General features: G+C 39.8%; 1 protein-coding gene, 1 long non-coding RNA gene and 5 other non-coding genes across 8 annotated transcripts in view; 4 read left to right on the top strand and 3 right to left on the bottom strand.

The window, feature by feature from the left end:
* Nucleotides 1–25,551, top strand: part of vac14 (Vac14 homolog) — an 84,968-nt gene that overhangs the window by 10,260 nt on the left and 49,157 nt on the right. For both annotated transcript variants that reach the window (NM_001142192.1, XM_031899922.1), the window contains 3 exon segments: nucleotides 485–591; nucleotides 2,104–2,238; nucleotides 7,353–7,511. In NM_001142192.1, the coding sequence (NP_001135664.1) occupies nucleotides 485–591; nucleotides 2,104–2,238; nucleotides 7,353–7,511 (401 nt within the window).
* The window catches only part of LOC116410413, a 36,298-nt gene continuing 11,079 nt past the window's right edge, over nucleotides 333–25,551 (bottom strand). Inside the window, exon 2 of the long non-coding RNA XR_004222374.1 lies at nucleotides 333–634. This is a non-coding gene — a long non-coding RNA (uncharacterized LOC116410413). The remainder of the gene's footprint in view (nucleotides 635–25,551) is intronic.
* Nucleotides 13,221–13,291, top strand: trnag-gcc. The gene has a single exon. It is a non-coding gene; the product is annotated as a tRNA-Gly (tRNA).
* trnag-gcc lies at nucleotides 15,731–15,801 on the bottom strand. The gene has a single exon. It is a non-coding gene; the product is annotated as a tRNA-Gly (tRNA).
* Nucleotides 15,937–16,007, top strand: trnag-gcc. The gene has a single exon. It is a non-coding gene; the product is annotated as a tRNA-Gly (tRNA).
* Nucleotides 23,841–23,911, bottom strand: trnag-gcc. The gene has a single exon. It is a non-coding gene; the product is annotated as a tRNA-Gly (tRNA).
* On the top strand, nucleotides 24,058–24,128 carry trnag-gcc. Its single transcript has one exon. It is a non-coding gene; the product is annotated as a tRNA-Gly (tRNA).

Genomic DNA, 25,551 nt, shown 5'->3' with positions numbered 1-25,551 from the left:
TTTATATAAATAGGCTACTATGTAACCATGGAGGTTACCATTCAAGTTTTTCAGGGTCTGTGTATAATGGATAACAAGCTGTTAGGGTCTTAGCTGTTAGGGGTCAAGTGTCATTTGTGGCTCTCTCTATACACCTTAATTTGGACTCTTTTTATAAGTTTTTATTTAAGGTTTTAACATTTTAAACAACAACAGAGAAAAGAAAAAAAAACAGTTTAGAAGGATAAGAAGAAAAGAGGAGAGAAGGAGAGAGTATATAGAGCTTGGTGAGCCTGGCAGAGTTATACAGATTGTGCATTTAACCATTAATTTGGACTCTTGCTGCAAAGAAATATGCTTTATGGTGTTACTGGATCTTTATAGAAAACAAGATTCACTTGAAATTATGTGCTCTAAATAATGTATTGGTGCTTTGCAGCAGAAGTGTTTTCCTTCTGAATATTGGCACTAGCTCTCATCTCATGATCCTCATGTTTCCTTGCAGGTGTGAAGTGTCACTTGGAGAGTTCTTGAAGGAAATCAAAAAGTTGCCAGACAGTGTTAAGTTTGCTGAAATGGCTAACATTCTGGTGATCCATTGCCAGTCAACTGGTGAGTGCTTGTATGATCACAGGAGCAATTTATTGAAATCCGCCTGTTTTAATATAAAAAAAAACATCTTTCAGACTTGCACATTCATTTTCCCCTAGGGCATAACCTATATTTCAGCCATCTGCATATAATGATGCACTATCCAAAATTAACACAAATACATAATGAAAAAAATATAATTCTAAACAATGTTCCATTATCCATCCATTAAAAATGTGAGTGGTTTTATTTGTAAATGTAATTGCAGCTAAAAGCTGTGTTTGTCCCTTGCCTTTCTCTGCACTGGTGAGTCTGATGTTAGAACTCTGCTGTTTTGGGTAGGTACATTTGTACTTGTACATTACCTTTATTAGATTAGATGTAAGGGTAAAGTACGGTGTTGTATAGGTGCAGTTCATTGCAGGAGTACAGGTAAACTGTAACAGAAAGTGCTGATAGAGAAGGAGCCGTCTAGCTTTTTTGTTTTTCAGACCAGTTAGTGCTAATATATTGCTAGTACTAGAAATGCAAAAACCTGACATTTCTTTTTAAAGGAATACTGTCATAGGAAAACGTTTTTTTTCAAAACGCATCTGTTAATAATCCGTTTTTCAAAAAATTTTACATGGGCTTAGCCATATTCTTCATTTCCCAGGGTGCCACAGCCATGTGACCTGTGCTTTCATAAACTTCAGTCACACTTTACTGCTACGCTGCAAATTGTAGTGATATCACTCCCCTTCTAGCAGGCGATCAGCAGAAATATAGGAATGTAGCAAGATAGCAGCTCCCAGTAGATATAGCACTCAATAGTAAGAAATCCAAGTCCGGCTTGGGACTCCACCAGTTACATAGGAGTAGGAAAAAGAGAGCTGGCTCTTTCTGAAAGCTCAGACTCAAACTAAAAGAAATACATTTGTTGCTTCAAGAATAAAATTTTAAATGGTAGATTGAATTATTTGCTATGTAAACAGTGTAATTTAGTAAAAAGTATACCATAAAAATAATGACAATACTCACTTATATACACTTTTTTAGCATGAGCAAAATAAAGAGAATAAAATTATCGAACAGTTGCATATAATTACATATATGTTAATTATTTGTGAGCTGCAGATGGGGGGAAATACTATTTTGTTTTGTTGCATTGCCTGTTTCTTCTACTCTGGTGCTATAAAGAAAGTTCAAATAAATATTAATTTATTGCTAATAACTGCAGCACAAAACACATTTTTTTTTTTATATATAGCACCAACATATTTAGAGAGATTATGTATTATTCACATCAGTCCCTGCTCCAGTGGAACTTGCAATCTAAGATCCCTATCACACACACACCATAGACTGTTTTATCAGGAGCCAGTTAACCTGCCTGTATGTGTTCTACATGTGTGAGGAAACTAGAATACCCAGAGGTAACCCACACAGACACAGGGGGAACATACCATACTCATTAATAATATGACTCTTATTTGTAAAGTGCCCCCTTCTTGTTTCCTAAAGTTCTAATTTGGCCCTTACTGTGCTATACAGATGATCTTATTCAGCTAACCGCTATGACATGGATGAGAGAGTTTTTACAGTTGGCTGGTCGTGTGATGCTCCCGTACTCATCAGGGATACTTACTGCCGTTCTGCCCTGTCTTTCCTATGATGACCGCAAGAAGAGTATCCTTTATTAAAAGCTTCTGCTCTAAGATTATATCTTTTCCAAAATTGTATTCTATGGTAAGTATTGACTACATACCAGCTTTGGATACATTTATAATTGGATTTCTGCAGAAAAGTAACCCATGTGACTGTACCCTTACAAGTTCTAAAGAAGACTTTTTGGGTGGTTAATTGAGGAATACAAAGCTTGAGGTAGGACAATAACAAAGAAATGATGCGCTATATTGTTGGAGTATAAAACATTGTTGTGTGAGCATGTTATGTGTGTTTGCTTTTTTTAATATCACAAAATTCAGTGAGCGGAAACTATTTAGTGCAACAAAATAAGATCATTTCTCTACTATGATCACGTAAAGAGTTATGGCTCGTATATTTTTGTAATAGACCATATATCTACAGGATTCATACAAATCATACTGTCCTACTAATTTTGATCCCCCCATGCATTCTTGCGGCATGGGGGAGTGTCCAGTTACATGAAGCCACTGTAGTTGTTATGCCACTCCAGTTGTTATACTTGAGGGACCAATTCCCAATCTGTGCGTATCCATCTTGTCTTCACCTTGCCACAAGACTTATGGATACGCTCATTTGGGCCAGCTCTCTATACTGCTTGTATCTATTGGTGTTTTTTATGTTAATCTTTATGTTTAATGTATACACCCATTTATTGTATATTCCTGAGGGATATATTGATGTTTTAAAATGTGACAATAATAATATATATATACTTATGTTTTCTCCATTTTTGCTTTTTAATAGTTTGTATTATGTATGTCCTTGTTTTGTAGGGCAATTTAACCTCTTTATTAGGTGAATTAAGAGAAAAGCAGGGCACTCTGAATTAGTAATAGAAAAAACTTTAATTTACATTAAAAACCCAATTTCAACCCCCACCAGACATGGGGGTCTTCATCAGGGGAATACAAAAAAAGCAGGCAAACACATTTACACATATGAGCAGTATAAATACCCTTTGTGTGACAGCATAGAAGGCACCAAAACACGGACGTGAGTCCCCCAGTGCCAGTCATGTCATCAGAAATGACGTATGCGCTTCTAATATTTCAACTATATATGTTTAACATCACTTGTGCTGCATATGTAAAGTACATCTAATTTTTGCATCGCTCTTCCTATACAGAACCAGTCATTTAAAATCTAGCTGAGCTCCTATAACGCCTTATGGAAATATCAACATACTACAGCGTGTTGCCATAGTAACCAATTTTACGTTAGACGTATACGTAATTACCCATTTAAAAACTTATACAAACCTCTCCAACATCCTGCTCAGGGACGGGGATGTCTGACTGATAATGGGCTTTTTCCAAGTTCCATACAGAACTGTATTTGTTCCACAGCCATCCAATTAGATACACAAAAAAGGGGAAACATTATTAGATTAAGTTCTAAACATGCAATTAAAACCCTTATTATTTTCTAGATAATATATACACTCGCATACATAAACTATATATATATATATATATACAAACATCAATACTAACTGTAGATATTAGTATCACAATAGCCTTGGATACTATGCTTGTTCAAGAACTCATCCAGGCCTTTAAAGGCATTAAAAGAATCTGCCATTATTCTCTAGGAAGGGCATTCCATAACCTCACTGCCCTCACCGTGAAAAACCACTTACGCTGCTTCAAATGTAAGCTCCATTTCTCTAATCTAAAGGGGTGACCTCTGGTGCGTTGATCGTTTTAATGGGAAAAAGAACACCCCCTATGTGCCTATAATCCCCTCTAATGTACTTGTACAGAGTAATCCTGTCCCCTCGCAAGCACCTCTTTTCCAGAGAAAACAACCCCAAACTCGACAGTCTAACTTCATAGCTTAAATCTTCCATCCCCTTTACCAGTTTAGTTGCACGTCTCTGCACTCTCTCCAGCTCATTAATATCCTTCTTAAGGACTGGAGCCCAAAACTGCACTGCATACTCAAGGTGAGGCTTTACCAGGGACCTATAAAGAGGCAAAATTATGTTTTCATCCCTTGAGTCAATGCCCTTTTTTATACAGGACAGCACTTTATTTGCTTTAGTAGCTACCGAATGACACTGCCTTGAATTAGACAACTTGTTATCTACAAAAAACCCCAGATCCTTCTCCATTAAGCATCCCCCCAACAAACTACCATTTAGTAGATAGTTTGCATTTATATTATTTCTACCAAAGTGCATAACTTTGTACTTGTCCAAATTGAACCTCATTTTCCAGTTTGCTGCCCAGTTTTCCAATTTTGTCAAATCGCTCTACAAAGCGGCAGCATCCTGCATGGAACTTATAGTTTTGCACAATTTAGTGTCATCAGCAAAAATAGAAACAGTACTGTCTATGCCCACCTCCAGGTCGTTAATAAACAAGTTAAAAAGCAAAGGACCAAGGACTGACCCCTGCGGTACTCCACTAACCACACTGGCCCAATTAGAAAATATTCAATTCACCACTCTTTGTACTCTATCCTTCAGCCAGTTCTCTGTCCAATAACAAATATTATGTTCTAGGCCAATATTCCTCAATTTTATCATCACCTTCTGTGAGGTACTGTATCAAACACTTTAGCAAAGTCCAAGTAGATGACATCAACTGCCATTCCAGCATCGAGGTTTCTGCTCATCTCCTCATAAAAGGCGAATAAAATAGTCTGGCACGATCTGTTACGCATGAAACCATGCTTGCACAAACTTTTTGTATTTTGAACTGCAGTGTATTTAAGTACTTTAGTACTCCTTTCAAAAGTTTTCCTACTACTGATATCAGACTAACAGGCCTATAGTTTTCAGGATGAGAACGGGATCCCTTTTTTAATAACAGCACCACATTACAATCCGCCAGTCTCTTGGCACCATGCCAGACCTCAATGAATCCTGAAAAGTTAAGTAAAGAGGTTTGGCAATCACAGCGCTCAGCTCATTTAATACCCTGGGATGAATCCCATCCGGCCCTGGACCTTTGTTTACCTTTACATGTTCAAGTCTCTTTTGAATTTCCTCCCGAGAAACCCACGCGTCAGTAGCTAAATTACTAGAACTGGGCATATTAAAAGGGAAGCCTTCATTATCTGGCTCCTCAGATTTATTGACAGATGAAAAATAAGAGTTAAAATGTTCTGCTTTTCCCTGTTCTCATCAACCAACTTACCCCCCCGTGATAATAAGGGTCCCACCTCTTCTTGCTTCATTTTTTTACTATTCACAAAATTAAAAAATAATTTTGGATTATTTTTAATACTAGCTGCAATATCCCTTTCCATCTCTATTTTAGCTTGCCTGATAGCTTTTTTTCATGCTTTATTTGCTTCCTTGTACCTGATGAAAGTTTCTGCTGTCTCAGCTAACTTGAATGCTTTTTAAAGATGTTCCATTTTCCTTCCGTGTCTAACCCTGTGAAAAGCCTTTCCCAGTTGACACATTGCATAGATGCCCTTATACTGGCAAAGTCTGCACCATGTTGTGATCACTATTCCCCAAATGCTCACCCACACAAATGTTATGAGATGAGTTCAGTATTATTAAATATTGCCAGGTCCAAAATAGAGTCATTCCTAGTAGGTTCTTGAACTGCCTGAAATAAAAAGTTGTCATTTAGCATATTTACAAACCTACTAGCTTTTTCTGACTTAGCCACCCCATTACTCCAGTCAATGTCCATATAAAGTCCCCCATAAGAATAACTTGACCCAGTTGTGACGCCTCCTTCATTTGCAACAGTAGCTGGGCCTCATCCCCCTCGCTTATACAGGGTGGTTTATAGCATACACCAATGATCATTTTCTTTGTAACCTTTAGCCCTACTGAAATTTCTACCCAAAGAGATTCTACATTTTCCTTGGTAATATCTTTAGCACATGGCTTTAAATCTGACTTTATTTGTAATCCCTCTGTCCCACCTAAAAAGTGTGTAACCATTTAAATTCACAGCCCAGTCGCATTTTTCATCCCACAAGAGATACCAAATAAATCATAATTTTCAATACATGCAATAGCCTGCAGCTCCCCTAATTTACCCGACAAGCTTCACGCATTAGCCAGCATGCAGCGGAGATTACTAGTCCTCCCTCTGATATTTACATAAGTTAATAGAGAGTTAGAGCAAAGGTGAATATTAGTTTGTTTCCTTTAGTCTGTGTGGCACTAACTATTCTATGTGGCTGTAGATTATTCAGACCAAGGAGACTCCTCCAAAATAAGACACATTGAGGCAAATTGAAGTTGCAGACAACAATGGCTCAAAAGTAAATCTATAAGGGATGAAATAGTTACCTTCTGTCCAAAAAACAGGAGAAACTCAACTCTTCATTTAAGCCTAAATGGGTGGAAGCATCACATTTTCCTAAAGCAAATTACTACTTTTACCCGATGGGCATTCTTCCTCCGATACATAACCCGTTACATTTAAATCTGCCACCAACATATCAGCATTAATTTCTTCAAGAATGCAGGCTCACATAAGCAGAACTGCCTTTGATAAAAAGTTCTGCTTTGTTTGAGCACAGTAATGGTTAAGCTAAGCTCAGGAAAGGAGGTTAGGTGAAAAAATAGGAGCAGACAACTAGAGCTGAGTTTCTATGGGAACCAGCAACGCCATATCTTCATTGGCTGCTAGAATGCAGGGTGTGTTTTATAATCTGAGCTGAGAAAAACTGAGCATGCCCACAAGCCAACAGCCAAAGCTGAGGGAGGGGGCTGAGTGGGTTACAGGAGAAGAAGGATTATAGGATAAAGGGGATGCTGCAGCCTTACTATTAATCTCTGGACAACCAGAGTGGCAGGTATTGAAAGAGGCTGTTTACTGATTACATTTTTGTGTGTGGGGTTTACATGTCCTTTAAGGTAGGCGATATTGGGCTGATCTACAATAACAAAGATATATGCCATTGGGGCAAGGATCACATCAACCAGCGGATGGCCCATTTTCAGCTAATTATCATTCGGGTAGGCCTGTTCTAGTGCCTCATACACGGGCAGATAAACTGCCGAATCGGCAGCTAGAATCTTCCTATGTGTGACCATGTGCGTCTGAATTGGTGCCTCTGTGACAACCAGATATAGCCTTTGTGGTTTTTTGCTTAACAAAGGCCTTAAACCTCAGACATCAAAGAAGTGGCAAATGTGTGTAACCAGAGCCTTATGAAGCTGATTACTCCAGAGGATGATGAAACAGATGACGTGAGACAGTCTCCTGCTACTCAGCCAGATGAGGACCTTTCTTCAAACCATGAGAATAGCAGCCAACAAACTAGCAATAACAGTAAGTTTCATTTGCTAATTTGCACACTCTCTACATATCATGGTGGCTTTGTGTTTTCTAATTCTCTCCAATGATGCCTGGTGATGGTGATGCCCAGGCCAGGACTGGCAATCTGTGCATTCTGGGCCTGCTATAAGATGCCATAAGACAGCCATTATTGGGCTTGGGGGGTGCTGTGTGGGTCTCTGTGTACTTGCAATGCCTGTGCATATTTTGAAGTCCAGGCCTGGTAGTACATATAGGTTCTAGAGGGTCTTATAACCGATCTGTACAAACAAGTGATCTAGTAATGTCTATATCATGGAGACTATCCACAATCTGTGACCCTTCGGAAAAACTGACCTTCAGCTTACTTCATTGTTAGTCAGCTGTGCTCCGGAATTCGGCTGAAGATTATTTTTGCAATGTTAACCAAAATTGCTGGAGGGTGGATAACACTTTGCTTAAGAAACCATTCACAGATGGTTGTCATTGTCTTCAGTATATAGTACAAATAATGTGTACAGGAAAAAAATAAAATTATATAAAATCTCTGTAACCTTCAAGTTTCTGCCACCTGTGTAATTTACATGTCATTAGGGTTGCTACCTCACCCCTGTTATACCGGCTGCATATTGAATGCACATCCTGCATGGCTAATAAAATAGGTGGAATATATCTGTAAATACTGCACTTTTATATCTCTTCTATTGAGCCACCATGTTGTGATGGTCTGTCTGCTCCCCCAGAGATCACCTGACAGTAAATAATGCAGCTCTGTAACAGGATGTAGTGTGAGAGTGAAGTCCATTCATTGGCTGATGTGACCTAACATGTATGTGTGCCGTTGGTTTGTGTGTGCACACAGTCAGTTATATGAGCCAGGGGCGGTCAATATTACTTAAAATGGCAATTTCCTATTTAAGATTATCCAATGACACATACTACTGGCAAAGTATATTTTTGTGGAAATGGTTTATTTCAACAAAGCAGGGTTTTACATATAAGCTTTTTATGTGATACTTTTTTTGTTGAAACCTGCAATATTCAGAGGTATAGTTTACCTTTAAAGGGAGGGTTACAATCTCAAGTAGACGGGGGGCTGCTGCTCTTCTGTATGCCACAGTAGTTTAAAATCTGTCTAATGAGTTGTGTGCGTTTTTTTTTTCTCTTAGTATACACCACTTAGTACACCACTGACAATAATGAGACCTGGGCGCAGGAGCCAAATGATCTAGAATAATGCAGGAGTAATGCCAGCACACACAGAATTTTATATAGGTGTAGAAATAAATTTATTGAAAAAACAAAAAAAGAGCAAATGGAACATAGCAAGCCTCAGCGTTTCAGTCCCCCACCGGGACTTTCGTCAGGAGGCAACAAATGAAGCAATCACAAACACATTCCACCACCCTGATCTTTTAAATCCCCTCTACAAATGGGGGTTTGGCACCTGGTCTGTGGTTGCCTAGCAACCCATATATACAAAGATTGTGTTACTTTAAACATGATATCATTAATTTATTGGGTATATGATTATTCTAGGATAAGGTATAGGAAAAGAAATTAAAGTGCACAGTCCCAGGAGAAGTAAAGGGGCAGAGTGCCAACAACCAGAGAGGGGAAGAGAGAGAAGCGGGAGGGGGGCGGAGGAGGTGTGTCTCCTGTCACCGGGAGCTTACTCACAGGACACGAATGCCACAAATGCCCACACGTACCTTCTGTTTCGTGCCACCATCATGATCACAGTAGGCACCGTAACAGTTGGGATAGCGTTGGGTGTGCGCACACCGGTGCACCAAGTCCCTGTGGCCCCCGCATACTCGTGCACCATTGCTAGGCAACGCGGTCCTAGTTCTACGGTCAGGACTGTAGCGCATTATATATATATATATATATATATATATATATATATATATATATATATATATATATATATATAATGTGTATTAGCGCTTTGGGGTTCTTTGTATATATGTGTATATATGCGTGTGTGTATATATAATATATATAATATATATATATATATATATATATATATATATATATATATATACATACGACAATCCTCAGCGGATCGAAATGCGTAGATTTGGACATCCAATAAAAAATCTTCTTATAGCCTGTATGCCGGGAGTGCCTTCTATGGTGAGAATATGATAAATGGTTTGCACCCAGCCTTTGACTGTATCATGTAGTGAGTGCCGATAACTGGACTTATATATAAATAAAATAATCCATAGGGTGCACACCATTTGCAGCAACAAAACCTGGATGCTAGTACAAAAAATGCAGTGGGAAAAAAGGACAGCCCTCCTAGGATTTAAAGAATTGTGAGCAAAATATATATATATATATATATATATAAGATAAAACTTAGCTTTTATTAAAGCTTGCAATAAAACAGTCAATGTATAATCAGCATAAGCTTAAATACTTCTCCATCAAGATGGCAGTCAGAACGCGACATTTCGGGAATACCATATCCCTTTCTCAAGCGTATTACCATGACCGCTTCATATTATAAAATACATTTCCGTTACAAGTTCTATGCATAAATACGTATGCGGAAATTACGTCACCAGTCCCATGGAGACGAAACGCACAAACCATGCGTTGCACCTACACGGAAGTGGGCACACCAATTTCGCATATTGTTACAATGATAACACATTGCAAAAAATTGTTATTAATGTTACAACCACATGAGTGTATAGACATCACATTCCATATAGCAAGAAAGATCCAATAGACTAAGGTAGGTTATATTTCACTCACATTATTGAAACACTAAGTCAAATTTATGCAAGATCCTTCGATATATGTCCATACATTATAGAAACAGATGTAAATCAAAATCCCTATTGAGCCCATTCGGGGTCAGAGCGTTGAGACAATGAATCCACTCTACCTCAGTATTTTTCAAGCACAGGATCCGATCACCCCCTCTTTTCAAAGGGGCAATATGTTGTATAACACAAAATTTAAAATCATCAGAAGTGTGTCCCATCTCCAAACAATGTCTAGAGACCGGGAGAGTTTTATTACCAGTGTTGATAGTCGATCTATGTTGTGAAAATCTATCTCTAACCTTTTGGGTGGTTTCACCAACATAAATAAGACCACATGGACACACCAACATGTACACCACAAAGCTGGTATCACATGTGTTGTGTCCACGTATCCTATATGATTTACCCGTTAGGGGATTCAAAAACGCCAGTCCTGACCTAACAAAACGACATTGAGAACATCCCTTGCACTTATACATACCCTCCCTAGGTGGTCCTAGGAAGGTAAATTTCCTAGATGTAGAGGGAACTTCAGCCCGTACCAATCTACTACCAATAATCCCTCCTCTACGAAATGACATCATAGGAGGATGTTGAAAAACCACAATAGAGGGATAGGTTTCCCTTAAGAGGTGCGAATGTCTATTTAAGGCAGACTGTATTTGATCACTATGGGGCACATTTACTAACCCACGAACGGGCCGAATGTGTCCGATTGCGTTTTTTTCGTAATGATCGGTAATTTTGCGATTTTTTTTCGGCGTTTTTTTGACTTTTTTCGTATTTTTGCGTTTTTTTCGGCGTCTTTACGATTTTTGCGTAAAAACGCGAGTTTTTCGTAGCCATTACGAAAGTTGCGCAAAGTCGCGATTTTTTCGTAGCGTTAAAACTTGCGCGAAACGTCGCGCCTTTTAAGTTTTAACGCTACGAAAAAGGCGCGACTTTGCGCGCAAGTGTTAACGCTACGAAAAAATCGCGACTTTGCGCAACTTTCGTAATGGCTACGAAAAACTCGCGTTTTTACGCAAAAATCGTAAAGACGCCGAAAAACTCGCGTTTTTACGCAAAAAACGTAAAGACGCCGGAAAAAATCGCAAAAAATACGAAAAAGTCGCAAAATGTTCGTTTCCAATCGGAATTTTTCCAATTCGGATTCGAAATCGTGTCTTAGTAAATCAGCCCCTATGTGTGTGATATTGAGTAACAAATGCAATACGTGGTTTTTTATTAGCTGTATGTGTAATAGGATCCTTATGAATCTTAGGTAGGACATATATTACAGGTACTATCGGGAAATCCGTCTGCATATATTGTAAAGTAGAGGATGTAATGACCCCAGATTGTACTGCTCTCTGTAACAACAGATCCAGTTCACGTTTAAATGACTCGGTTGGATCCCCTTTAAGTAAAATGTATACATTAATATCACTCAATTGTCGTTCAATTTCTGCAATATATTTATCAGTGCACCCCCTTTATCAGAGGGCTTAATAGTTAGTTATGTTGGACATCAATTTCAATTCCATCAGAGCTGAAGTCTCAAGCTTAGACATATTATATTTGCCCTTAAATGAAAAATGCAAAGAATTGGATTCAATTTCAGACTTTACCTTTTGAATATACGTTTCAACCTACAAATCTACTACGAGATTTTAAACCAATACTGTCAACATCAAAACCCCGGTCCATGGTATCCCCTTGATCAGTTTGTATGCATTGAGCAAAATGTACTTTTAGGGGCACATTTACTAAGACACGAATCTGAACCGAATTGGAAAAATTCCGATTTGAAAACGAACATTTTGCGACTTTTTTGTATTTTTTGCGATTTTTTTCGGCGTCTTTACGACTTTTTCGTTACCAATACGATTTGCGCGAAAAAACGCGAGTTTTTCGTAGCCATTCCGAAAGTTGCGCAAGATCTGCCGATTTTTTCGTAGCGTTAAAACTTGCGCGAAAAGTTTAGCCTTTTTCGTAGCGTTAAAACTTAAAAGGTGCAACGTTTCGCGCAAGGTTTAACGCTATGAAAAAAGCGCAACTTTTTGCGCAAGTTTTAACGCTACGAAAAATCGCCAGATTTTGCGCAACTTTCGGAATGGCTACGAAAAACTCGCGTTTTTTCGCACAAATCGTATTAGTAACGAAAAAGTCGCTACATTTTTCCGAAAAAAATGTAATGTAAAAAATACCGATCATTACGAAAAAAACGCAATCGGACGCATTCGGCCCGTTCGTGGCTTAGTAAATGTGCCCCTTAGTCTTAAAGTGCGGAAAAGGCGATACAAATCCACCTGTAATTGAAAAGAATCAAATTGTGACAATTGTGGCAAAAGTTCAAGCCCCGTTCCAATACAGAAGACAGATTGAATATATGATTTTAAATATAAATCCAATGTTTACATTTTAATATAAATGTAAAATAGTACAAACACTCAGTAGCTGTCTTATTGATGTAGTGATGACAAGGTTGCTCAAGGTTTTTGAAAAGAAACTTCACTTGCTGCTCCAGATTTGTTATATGGGTGCCCCGAGACGCCCCCATTCGCGGGGAGAGGTCCCTGTTGCTCCGCGTGTGAGCAAAATTTCTTTGCGGCTTGGGCGACATGCTGCCCCTAAATTTGTGCCGCCCTAGGCCCGGGCCATTGTGGCCTCGCCACAAATCCGGGCCTGTTCACTTGGGAGTGCCAGTTTGTTGGGCAACCCTTATTAATTCAGTCATTACATTTTTCCCCAGGCTGGTACTTCTTTTAGGAAAAAAAATGAACCAGTTTGGGAAAATTGTAGTGCAACACTGGTTACTTACCTTCCCTTGGCTTGTCCCTGCCATTGCTTCAGGTCTGCTGAGTGGAGGGGGGGTCAGCTGGAAAATTTAGGAGCTAAGGACCTAATAATGTAGGTTATGATTTCCGAATATGTAAATATTAAAGGGCTATGAGTAGCATTGGTGGTTCAGTGGTAGAATTCTCGCCTGCCACGCGGGAGGCCCGGGTTCGATTCCCGGCCAATGCAAAGCTTTTTACAAGTTTTAAAAAGACATTGGTCTGGATATTTTACGTACATGTTACAGTTACGATCTTTCCCGCTACCACTGGTCACAGAAAAGATCATTTGTCCACTGTACTAACATTAAGAGCTGAAGTGTCGGATATGCAGATAGAAACAAAAGATTTCACCCATTCCTGACTGCAAGACTTCTCCTGGCCTTCTGCCTATCTCTGGAACTGTCTGCCTCGAGCCATCAGACTCTCTCCTTCATTCCAAACTTTCAAACACTCCCTAAAGACCCATCTTTTTTGGGAAGTATACATAAGGGCACATTCATTAAAGTATGAATCGGAATCACGAAATCCAATCATTTCTGATGATTACAAAAGTCAGGAAATTCTGTTAGTTTAAATACGAAGATTTCGTACTTACGATCCGAAAGTTCTGAAATTTCTGTATTGAAACGATCGTTTGCGAATGGCGATCCGATAGTCACAAAATTTTCGTATCCGAACGATCATAAACGGTCGGAAAACCTTTCTGACTTTGAAACTTTAATGCATGATTTTGGGAGCCTCCCATAGGACTCAGTGGCACTCTGCAGCTCCAACCTGGTCAAAGGAAAGTCACCATACCGAAGCTTGAATGAATCCGAAACTTTCCTACTCGTTACAACAAATACAATTTTTTGCAGAAATTGTTGCGCGAATTGTCGCAAATTAACGAAAATATTGCAGAAAGTACACAAAAGATGTAAACTTTAGAAAAAAAATAAGAATTTTTTGTAATCGGACCTGTCGTACTTTAATGAATGTGCCCCTTAAAGGACATGTAAAGCCTACATTTTACTACCCCACCCAAATGATGTGATGTGTACTGCATATATTCCCTCCCAGCAGCATCACATTTTCCTCTAACCAATAGCAGCTTTCACCTGGTGGCCATATTCACGCTGACACATTAACTATTTTTTTATTACCATATTTAACATTTAAATCTGCAAACAGCATTCCTGCACAAAAAACATTATTTAGTGTACATTTTATTAAGATTGCAGGCTCACACAGGCAGAACTTTATTTTGATAAAAAGTTCTGCTTTGATTGAGCACTGTAACGGTTAAGCTGAGCTCAGGAGAGGGCGTTAGGAGAAAAAATAGGAGCAGGCAGCTAGAGCTGAGTTTCTATGGGAACCAGATATGCCACGTTTTCACTGGCTGCTAGACTGGTGGGAGTGTGTAGTAGTCTGAGCTGGGAAGAACTGAGAATGCCCAGGAGCCAACAGCCAAAGTAAATTCCCAAGGGGGGGGGGCGAGTGGGTTACAGGAAGAGAAGGAAATCTAAGTGATTAACAGGGATGCTGCAACCTTACTATTAACCTTTGAACAACCGGAGTGTCAGGTATTTCAAGATTTCAAAGAGGCTGTTAACTGATTAAATTTTTGTGTGTGGGGTTTACATGTCCTTCAATGTATCTAGATCGATCAGACATTTATTTAAATCTTAAATCTGTATCAATCTGTATCTGGGAACAGGGAGATTTGTCGCGGGCGACTAATCTCCCTGTGTGCCAGGGCCCTTAGATTATAAACTATTGTGAGTAGGGCCCTATGATCCTATTGTTACTGTAAACCCTTCTTTGTTAACTTATTGCAAGATCCTTGTTTGTTAGAATTTAATGTAGAATTTAAAGAGATACTGACACCAAAAACTAAACTTTTTTTTACAACTATCATAACATTATCTTTGCATGCTATTTATAATTTATCTTAAAAGTATATGTCCAGTGCTTTTACATAACCTATCTGATCCCTCATGTTCCTCTGTGAGGGGGCTGCCATATTTGTGCAGCACTAGTCTGTTAGCATTAGAAGCTATAACTGACAATCTGAGAAGAGACAGTTACATTGGCAAAACAGTCAGGTTTAGGTACTTCAAGTAACAATTACTTACAGAAGCAGCCCTATCAGCAAAAAACGATCAACGTGACCTATAGGTAACTTTTTATGTAGATTCATATTTTGAAAAGTAGTTTTTTTAGTGTCAGTATCACTTTAGTGTGTAATTTGCAGGCGCTATAGACATAAATGATGATGATGACTTCTACCCTTATCTGATCATTCAGCATTAACTATGCCAATGTTCAGGTGCCTTCAAAGGTGCCCAATCAAAATTTTTAGTCATACCTGATTGATGAGATGACTGATATCCAAGGGCTTTACCGATATTGGTTGACTTGTGTCCCAACACCCATGCACATATTATTGTATGGAACTTTGTTACGTACGATAATATTGGTGCATGTATGGCCACCTTAAATGTGAATTTTCAGCTAAGCTTACACAAATTAACATAACAGATGGGATGGGCCAGCTTTAATCACAAAGTTTGTCCTGATGCCTTTTCCTAATATCCATTGCCTTTCGTTTTGATGATAAAATGTTAATGGTAACATAAAGTAACCTTGCATTGGCCGGGAATCGAACCCGGGCCTCCCGCGTGGCAGGCGAGAATTCTACCACTGAACCACCAATGCTTTGACTCTGGAATATTAGCCAAAAACTGTGTGGATATTGTGTGCAGCTATCCCATAGAGAATTTTCCTGCCACATCATCAGTAGCTAAACATCTGTCTCTGTGAATGAAACAGTTGAGAATCTGTCTCACAGATGCATTGGTGGTTCAGTGGTAGAATTCTCGCCTGCCACGCGGGGGGCCCGGGTTCGATTCCCGGCCAATGCAAAGATTTTTTACGTTTTAAAAGGCATTGGCTCGTAGGGTCAGTGAATTCAAGTGTTTTAACCAAATCACACACTGACTAACTTTTACTAACTGAACCCTATAAAAATTGGTGCATTTAGGGCAGTGGTCCAGTGACAAATCTCCACGCAATGCAGTGATTAGCCAGATTAGTGTAATTTGGACTTTTAAGTGTAAGTACAACTTTTACAGTTATCAGCTGGATGATCAGTTGGGTATGTATGTATGTATATCTTTATTTATAAAGCGCTACTTAGGTACGCAGCGCTGTACAGTAGAATACATTAATACAAACAGGGTGTTAATAAGATAATAGATAAATACAAAGTATAATAATAAATACAGATAAATCCAGCAGCAATAAGTTAAGAGTCGAGGACACAAGAGGAAGGAGGTCCCTGCCCCGTAGAGCTTACAATCTATATGGTTGGGTAACATAAAACAGAAATTTTTACAAATAGCATATTCAGCATAGATTTGCTACATTAGTGCCACCTAGAACAATATATTTATTCTGCAGAAACAATTAACATACCTGAGTAAACGGCTTTAGAAGCTTTCTTCCTTTGCTTAATAAAGCAGCTGCCATTTTAAGTGGCTTTCTGCCTGCAGCCTCTAGCTGTTATAGCTGAGATCACACATTCCTAAGGGAGGGGGGAGGGAGTCCTTAGCATTCTGGTGGGAGGGGAGAGCAGGAGAGAATAGAGAACGGTGCAGACTCTAGCCCAGGGGTAGGGAACCTATGGCTCGGGAGCCAGATGTGGCTCTTTTGATGGCTGCATCTGGCTCACTGCCAAATCTTTAATAAAAAAAAAATAACAGGGGCGTGGCCTGCGCTTTCCGGATAGAAGACGTGTTCTAAGCCTTAACACGTCTTATATCCGCCAAGCGCAGACCACGCCCTCCTCAGCATCGCATCCGGCATCCTTGGCACCCACCCTACCATGCCCCTGCGCTCGGCGGATAGAAGACGTGTTCTAAGCCTTTGAACACGTCTTCTATCCGCCAAGCGCAGGCTACGCCATCGCTTCCGCATCCTCGGGACCTACCCTACCTTGCCCCGCAGCATCCGCGGCCAAACATATTGTATGGCTCTCATGGAATTACATTTTAAAATATGTGGTGTTTATGGCTCTCTCAGCCAAAAAGGTTCCTGACCCCTGCTGTAGCCCTAGGAATTAAGGCTGTTTCTGAGAGAGGAAGTCAGACACTGGAACATCATGTTTACAAAAAAAAGACAAGAAATCCTGTGTTTCTTTTGATAGAGGACTCAGTGCAGCATTACTGTGAGTGCTTATGGCTGTATTTACATGTACCTTTCTGATAAAGATTACTTAGTTTTTACCTTTTTTTCTCCTTTAAGTGCATACTGAAATTTCCTTTGGAAGTTACCTAAACTAGGGGGCCGTGTATTTGTTTCCTAAACTAAAGGCCTGTTACAGATTAGTTATAGTTAACAGGTAGTTATAGGTATTATTTTTCTATATGGCTTCATAATGTTTGTCAGGTTGAAGAATAAAGGTGCTCCAATGAATGATAAAGGTGGCCATACACTGGCAGATTTAAGATGCCGATTTGGCCCTATCAGACTGCGTTGGAAGCAAATTCGTAGCTTGCCAAAGGAGCAGATTTTTGAATGTATAGCAGTTACTTACAAAAGCAGCCCGATTAGAGAGAGTAGATTAGATTTGTAGTGTCAATATCACTTTAAAACTCTTTTACAAAGTTAATATGTTACGTAAACATGCACTCTTTAGCACAGTTTCAGGAGACATGTTAGATTCATCCTTCCTCAAATTATGTAATGAATCAGAAATTTTTTTTTTTTTACCAACTTAAAATGTCATTAAATCAGAGCTATAGATTGATCTTTTCACTTCAGAAGATGGAAATGAGGGGTGGGACTGTCATTCTCCCACAGGAAGTGATCACAGCACTGACTGACAGCTAAACTCTGGTTAGCAGGGAAACCCCCGCCCATCTTCCTGCCTGTGTCTTTCTGTCCAGCCTGCACATAGCTATCTTATGCTGCTGCCTGACCTTGCCTTTTTGGATGTTTTATCTAAATAAGCAGTGCATATTACAGATGTACAGTTCTCCAATTCCACAACAACCGGGGTTATGTTTTTCCTGTAACTCCCTGCATCCAGCGATATAGTGGTTCTACACACCAATATCAATTTCTTAAACCCAACATCACCATGCAGAGTTACTATATCTTTGGATGCAGGGAGACACAGAAAAAAAAACAGAGCTGCTGGTGTGGAATTGGAGAATTTAATACTGATGTGCAGAAACACTATGGGCAGAGCTGTCGGGAGGATTTGCTGCAAATTTTTGGACATGGCCTATTGACTCATCAAGTAACGTCTTCCTGCATGGGGCCAAGTACTGCGCATGCACACCACCAGTTTTTTTAAAAAAATGTTTAGAACTCTGGGGCTTTGCTTAAAGGAGACATATTGGATAAATGGGAAAAACCCTAATTTTGTAGGCAATTATGAATAATATACGGTTCTGGTTTCCCTTTGGGCTAAACATTAACCCTATCTGTAACAATGGCCGCTTTATTGGAGCTCCCTATAGATCTTATCGCTTCTCTGTCTCAGTTGAAATGAAGAGTGGGCGTGTCCAAACGGTCCCTGCCAGAAGCACAGTAGGCACTCACACAAGCACAGACAGGCTTCAGTTCCCTATCAGGTCAGCCTAGCTGCTGATGTGATGATGTGTACTGAGGGCCGCCGGCTCCCCAGCTCATCCAGAGAATTCAGCCAGCAGGAAGTGAAACGGATGGGCGGGGCTAGTGGAGTTTTGGGCGAATTTCTCAATAAATCAGTCTGAAACACAACTTTTTTAGGCACAATCCTTCTATATCTAGAGCAGCGGTTCTCAGCCCGTGGGTCGGGACCCCTTTGGGGGTCGAAAGACCCTTTCACAGGGGTCGCCTAAGACCATTGGAATACACATATTTCCGAATAATTTTTTGATTGGGGGTCACCACAACATGAGGAACTGTATTAAAGGGTAGCAGCATTAGGAAGGTTGAGAAACATTGATCTAGAGGAGTACAATTCCCTGGTACATTGTTAATTTTTATAGGATATGTCTCCTTTAAAGCAGGGCTGTCCAACTGGTAGCCCGTGGCCCCCCACTTGTCTGGCTTCTGTGACTGCTTACCTTTGTGTGAGATGGTATCGGTACTGCCCTCCTGCATGGTTTACACTAGGGATGCACTGAACCAAGTTTTTCGGGTTCGGCCGAACCCTCGAAACCATGTTGTGGGATTCGGCTAAATACTGAACCAAATCTGAATCCTAATTGTGCGGCGTCATGGACCCTTCTAAATCCTAATTAGCATAATCTTATTAGGATTTGGTTCAGCCAGGACCATAGATTCGGCCGAATCCGAACCCTGCCGAAAAAGGCCAAATCTTGGCCGAATAACATTCCTGCATTGTTCACACCTAAGGCTCAGACTGTAAGCACCCACATTGTTCACCTGTTCATTACTCCTTTAAATAAAGATTAATATATTAACTCAACACAATTATTGCCTCATTCATTAAGTTAAGACTATCAATATAATGCAAATAAGAGTAAAAACTTGTAATATATACAATTGTATAAATGACTCTTTATAAAAATGTAAATGAGGCTTTTTGCATCTATTGTTCTAAGATGAGACATACACTTGTCCCCTGAGATTAGGCTGCAAATGCCCATTAATATGCTAATGATCCCCTATGGGGCACATACAAGACACAAATGCTTTACACCAGTTTTACCACCACTTTTACTCCAAAAAGGGCTATCTCTGCTTTTGTGAATTCCCCCCAATAGAGTTAAATCAGGTTGGAAGCAGAGAGACACAGGGCAGGAGTTGAGGTGCCCATACCTGTACCAATATTTCCGATACAAGGTTTCATACGATATTCTGTGCGTGTATGGTGGGTTGACAAGGTGACCGTTTTAAGTACACAGAGACCCAAACAACCCCCCCCCCCCAGCCCACTCTGGCATTTGCCACAATTCAGATTGCCAGTCTGGGCCTGATATTCAGCAGAGATGCTGGAGATGGTTTTTGCTTCATTTTTGCAGAAACTTGATTAGAGATGTTTGCTAAACATTTTCAACATGAAAATCATATTAAGCTAAGTAAAAAACTTAGGTATATGTCCTCTTTACTCTTGTTAGTGTTATTGGTTCTTTAATAATAAGTTCAATATTGAGTTGCTTTTAAACCCCTTTTAGTATTGTTATACTGTTGAGACACACATTTTTATGGGTTGAAATATTTTCATTATGCATATTTTACAGTCTATGGTAGAATATTATCAGTGTAAATTTTGTGTACTTGTATTAATCAAAATGTAAAAAGGATTGTTATTCAATGTTTTTGTCTTTTTGTTTTCATGATATTTTACATTGCTGTCAACCTTTTTAAGTCATGATGTGATTATTAGGTGGAAGCTTGTGATTTCACAAGTCATCAGCATTTTCCTGTGCTGCCTTCTGTTATATTTAAATGGACTGATGTGCTCAGCAAGGGAAGAGATGGTGCCTAATAGTAAAAGTTGTGTAAAGTGAAATCATTCTAGGTGAATTACCATATAAGTACCATATAATCAAGAATTTTGCATACAGATGATGTGTGTTTGATGTTGATTTTTTGCACATTGATTAATTTGCAGTAAATTGATTCTACATTTAAATCATTCCATTTTTTATTAGATTTATAGAGGTTTATGTAGGTAAGTTTTTGATATCCACGGTTACCTTCTAATTTCAACATTTGAAATTAGCATCTTAGCTGTTGCAGGTGAAAGAAATGGATGGATTTTGGCAGTATTGCTTAAAAAAGTTGACCGGTTTTGATAGTGGTGGAGAAGGAGAGAGAGGAGTCAAATATCACCTCTAAACAATGTGCTGAGTTGACAGGTTTAATAAGCTTGCCGTCAATAGAGGCAATACAAGGGGGAGTAGGACCAGGCCCCCTTAAGGCCCCCATACACGGGCCGATTGTAGCTGCTGATATTGGTCCCTTGGACCGATTCGGCAGATTATCGGTCCGTGTAGGGGCAGAAACTAGGGGCCTGGCCGACCCCAGGGCCAAACGATCGAATTCGCCTACATGTTACCCAATATCGCCCACCCGTAGGTGGGGATATCGGGTGAAGATCCGCTTGCTTGGCGACATCACCAAGCGAGCGGATCTGCCCGTGTATGGGCAGCTTTAGGCAGAAAGATGATTGGTTCAGTTTGAGGTGGTGTTGGTTGGTTCAGTTGGAGATTGTTAGGAGGCAGTTAAAGATGTGGGTATCAGTTACATCTGTTAATGAAAGGGTCAAAAAGTATATTTGGATATCATCAGCATACAGATGATAATTAAGCCAAATGAACAGATGAGATCTCCCAAAGTCAGAGGGTAGAGGTAGGTAGAGGGAGAAAAACAACGGTCCAAGTACAGAGCCTTGCTGTACCCCTACATTAAGGGCTCTGCCACACGGGGAGATTAGTCACCCGCGACAAATCTCCCTTGTCACGGGTGACTCGCGAGGCATTTTCGGCGATTTGCCAAAATCGCCTGCGCAGCGTGTGCCATCCAACCGGCGACTTAAAGAGATACCAACACCAGAAATTAAACCCTTTTTTACAACTGCCATAACAGTGTCTTTGCATGCTATTTATAACTTTAACATAAAGGTATTTGTTCAATGCTTTTACATTACCTATCTGATCCCTCATGTTTCTCTATGAGAGGGCTGCCATATTTGTGCAGCAGGAGGGCGTTAGCATAAGAAGCTATAACTGACAGGTTGTGAAGGGACAGTCAGGTTTAGGTACTTCAAATTTCCGTTACTTACAAAAGCAGCCCTATTAGGGAGAGTAGATTAGATTTTTAGTGTCAGTATCACTTTAAGATCACTTGTAACTCTGCACAATGCAGTCTCAGAGTGTGTAGGCCAGAAACAAGATTGCAGCGGGTCCAACAGATTATGGGTGCTAAAAAAAAAGTTAGTAATACAGGAAAACACAATATGTTCTAGGATTTTAGGAGCAAGCGGTAAAAGTGAGACATGACGGGTCCAGTGTAGCCTTTTTAAAGGAAAACTATACCTCCCACACTTCCTTTTATTATAGTTATAGCTGTTTTATTTCCTGTCAGGTGATCTCTGAGGGTGCACACAGCCCATTACTAAATGGTGGATCAAGGGAAAGGATGTAAAAGGGCAATATTATAATATTTATATATGTTCCAGTTTGGTGAGATTCTTTAATAGGTCACTTAACATAATATAAACTATCTGTTGGTTAAGTATTCATTCTTGGGGTATACTTTTCCTTTTACAATAGGATTGACACAGGCCTGTTTGAACAGAGAGGGGGAAATTCCAGAAGTCAGAGAAAAGTAAGTATTAGGAGGACTTAGGGAATAGAAGATAGCAGTCACAGAAAGAAACACAAATGTGTTCTATTCTTAACTTGTGCTGAGAGAGAATTCAAAACTGCGTAGCCTATTCGTGTTACTGATTTATACAAATAGATTATGGTTGACACCTTTGCCTTGAGCTAACCCGGATAAAGGGGACAGTTATGGCGTCACTTAGACACAGCTGGGTTGATATCTTCCCGTTTTCAGAATTTTTAAAACGGGGTAAAAAGTTTTGAACTGGACAGCCCCTTGAAAAACTGGGCTTATCAATTCAAAACTGGAGATAATAACATCCTTAAATTTCCCTTACTTGTAATACGTCCACTTTGTTTTTTTCTCATTGTGCTCAGAGCTTTGTTTTTTTTTCATGTCATAAAATCACATTTAAAGATGGTTGTTTAAATATAATTGTTTCCACTGCATTGCATTTACATCTCTGGTACCTAATCTAATTAAAGGAGAAGGAAAGTCATTTTGGCATTTTACTGCCAATAGATTCGCCACATTAGTGCCCCCTAGAATGCTATATTTATTTAGCAGAAAGCTTTACTATACCTGAGTAAAGAGCCCTAGAAGCTCCCTCTTGATTGCAGCTGCCATTTTAGCTTAGTCTTGGTGGGGGATGTGAATTCTTATGGGAGGGGGAGGGAGAGAGGAGAGAACCGAGCAGACTCAAGCCCCAAACCTGCAGGAGCCCTAAAAGAGACGATGTCAGATATCGAAGAACATGTTCCCAAAAAAGAAACAAGAAATCCTGTGTTTATTTTGATAGAGGACTCAGTGTTTCTGTGAGTGCTTATGGCTGTGTTTACATAGACCTTTCTGATAAAGCTTACTTAGTTTTTTCCTTTCCTTCTCCTTTAAGGGTCCTAAACCCTGCAGCAATATCAGTAATGGTTGTCAGATACAATGTGTAACCACTGGGACAATATGTAGCAAGCAAGGCAGAACTGAATACACTAAGTCAATATAACTTTTTAAGTAAGGATTAGTAAGGAATAAATGTATTTATATAAAAAATATGCCTTTATTTAGACCTTATTAGTGTTTTGCCATAAATATGTCAAGGTTGAAAGTATTGATTTTAAGCTCTTGCAGGCATGGTCTTTATAATCTATCGTATTGATTTGTATGTCAGTTATGAACCCTTATCTGCATCACTGTGGCATGTTGGTGCTTTTATAGATTGAATACTAATAAAAATTTTAATTGTGAATGGGGGTGCAAGGCATTTTTCCCCGCACCCCTACCTTTACTAACATTTCCCCCTGTCCTAACTATGGAAATAGTGAAGTGTAGTTCATAAAACTTAAGATATGTTGTGCATGAATCATTATTCCTGACATCCTTTATTAATGTATATTTCAATATAAAATTGTACATGCATTGGCCGGGAATCGAACCCGGGCCTCCCGCGTGGCAGGCGAGAATTCTACCACTGAACCACCAATGCGTTGCTGTCAATTTTTTGTACACATCTGTCTGAATATTTTGGAAATTGTAATGTGCTTGGCACCTTGTCTTGCCACATCACCAAACGTATGCAATGAACATGTGTCTTTCTGTTAACCAAATTTGTTGTGTTTTAATGTTATATAAGCATTGGTGGTTCAGTGGTAGAATTCTCGCCTGCCACGCGGGAGGCCCGGGTTCGATTCCCGGCCAATGCACATACAGTTTTATATTGAAATATACATTAAAGGATGTCAGGAATAATGAGTTTTTTTTTCATTTTTACTAAAATTATCGTGTTTATCGTTATCATTAACATAAGAAACAGACCATTAAAGGCTGGGTGAAAAAGTTAATAAATAACTAGACCAAATTTAGAAAACATCACCTTAAAGGAACAGTAACACCAAAAAATTAAATTGCATAAAAGTATTTAGAATATAATGTACTGCTGCCCTGCACTGGTACAACTGATGTTTTTGCCTCGGAAATGTGTATAACCAAAGCTGCTTTATAGCCACGGGGGCGGCCATTCAAAGGAGAAAAGGTACAGGAACTTAGCAAATAACAGATAACCTTTCTAGAATACATTTGTGTTTTTTCATTTATCTGCTATGTAACCTGTGCCTTTTCTCCTTTTTTACACCTTGATTGGCTGCCCCCATGGCTACACAGCAGCTTATTATATCAATTATAGTAGTGTTACTGTAGCAAACACACAACTTTTACCAGTGCAGAGCAAGAGTATAATATATATCAGTGCTGTCCAACTGGCGGCCCGCGACCCCCCTTTGTGTGGCCCCCCACCTGTCTGGCTGCTTTGATGGCTTACTCTTGTGTAAGCTTTAAATGGTATCAGTACTGTGATTAACTGCCCCCCCTGCATGGTTCTCACCTCAGATTCAGGCTGTAATCAGGCTGTATTGTTTAAATATGTAATTCCCTGTGTTGTTCACACCTTTTAATCTCTGCATTGTTCACCCCCTGCAGTTTTCACACCTCAGGCTCAGGCTGTAATCACCCCCATTGTTCCCCTGTTCACACCTCAGGAGCAGTAGAAACCCACAAATAATCCCTGCACACTACAAAAAGAACATATACTGAGGTGGTACTGCAATTAAAAAGTTTTTTAATATACAGTTATTGTGCAGACTGTAGGAGCAGTGCCAGCATTGTGTCACTGTAGGCTGCCTGTGTGTGCCATACACACAGGCATCATAGGGCAAGCAGAGTATGGCACACACAGGCAGGGTAGGGAAGGCAGAGTATGGCACACACAGGCAGGGTAGGGCAGGCAGAGTATAGCACACACAGGCCAAGTATGGCACAAACCAGCCAAATATGGCACACAGGCAGAGTAGGGAATGCAGAGTATGGCACACACAGGCAGGGTAGGGAAGGCAGAGTATGGCACACACAGGCAGGGTAGGGAAGCAGAGTATGGCACACACAGGCAGGGTAGGGAAGGCAGAGTATGGCACATACAGGCCGGGTAGGGCAGGCAGAGTATGGCAGGTTTTTGCTGTACTACAACCATTAATATGGGTATGGTCATGTGATAACATGGGTGTGGTTTCAAGTGGGTGCAGTTTCAAAAAGGGGAGTGGTCAAAACTGGCTTCCATTATCGGCCCTCCACCAC

This window comes from Xenopus tropicalis, chromosome 4 (genome assembly GCF_000004195.4).
Source record: "Xenopus tropicalis strain Nigerian chromosome 4, UCB_Xtro_10.0, whole genome shotgun sequence".
Classification (NCBI taxonomy): domain Eukaryota; kingdom Metazoa; phylum Chordata; class Amphibia; order Anura; family Pipidae; genus Xenopus; species Xenopus tropicalis.
The sequence above is the reverse complement of the archived record's forward strand: the minus strand, read 5'-3'. Positions and strand labels throughout refer to the sequence as shown.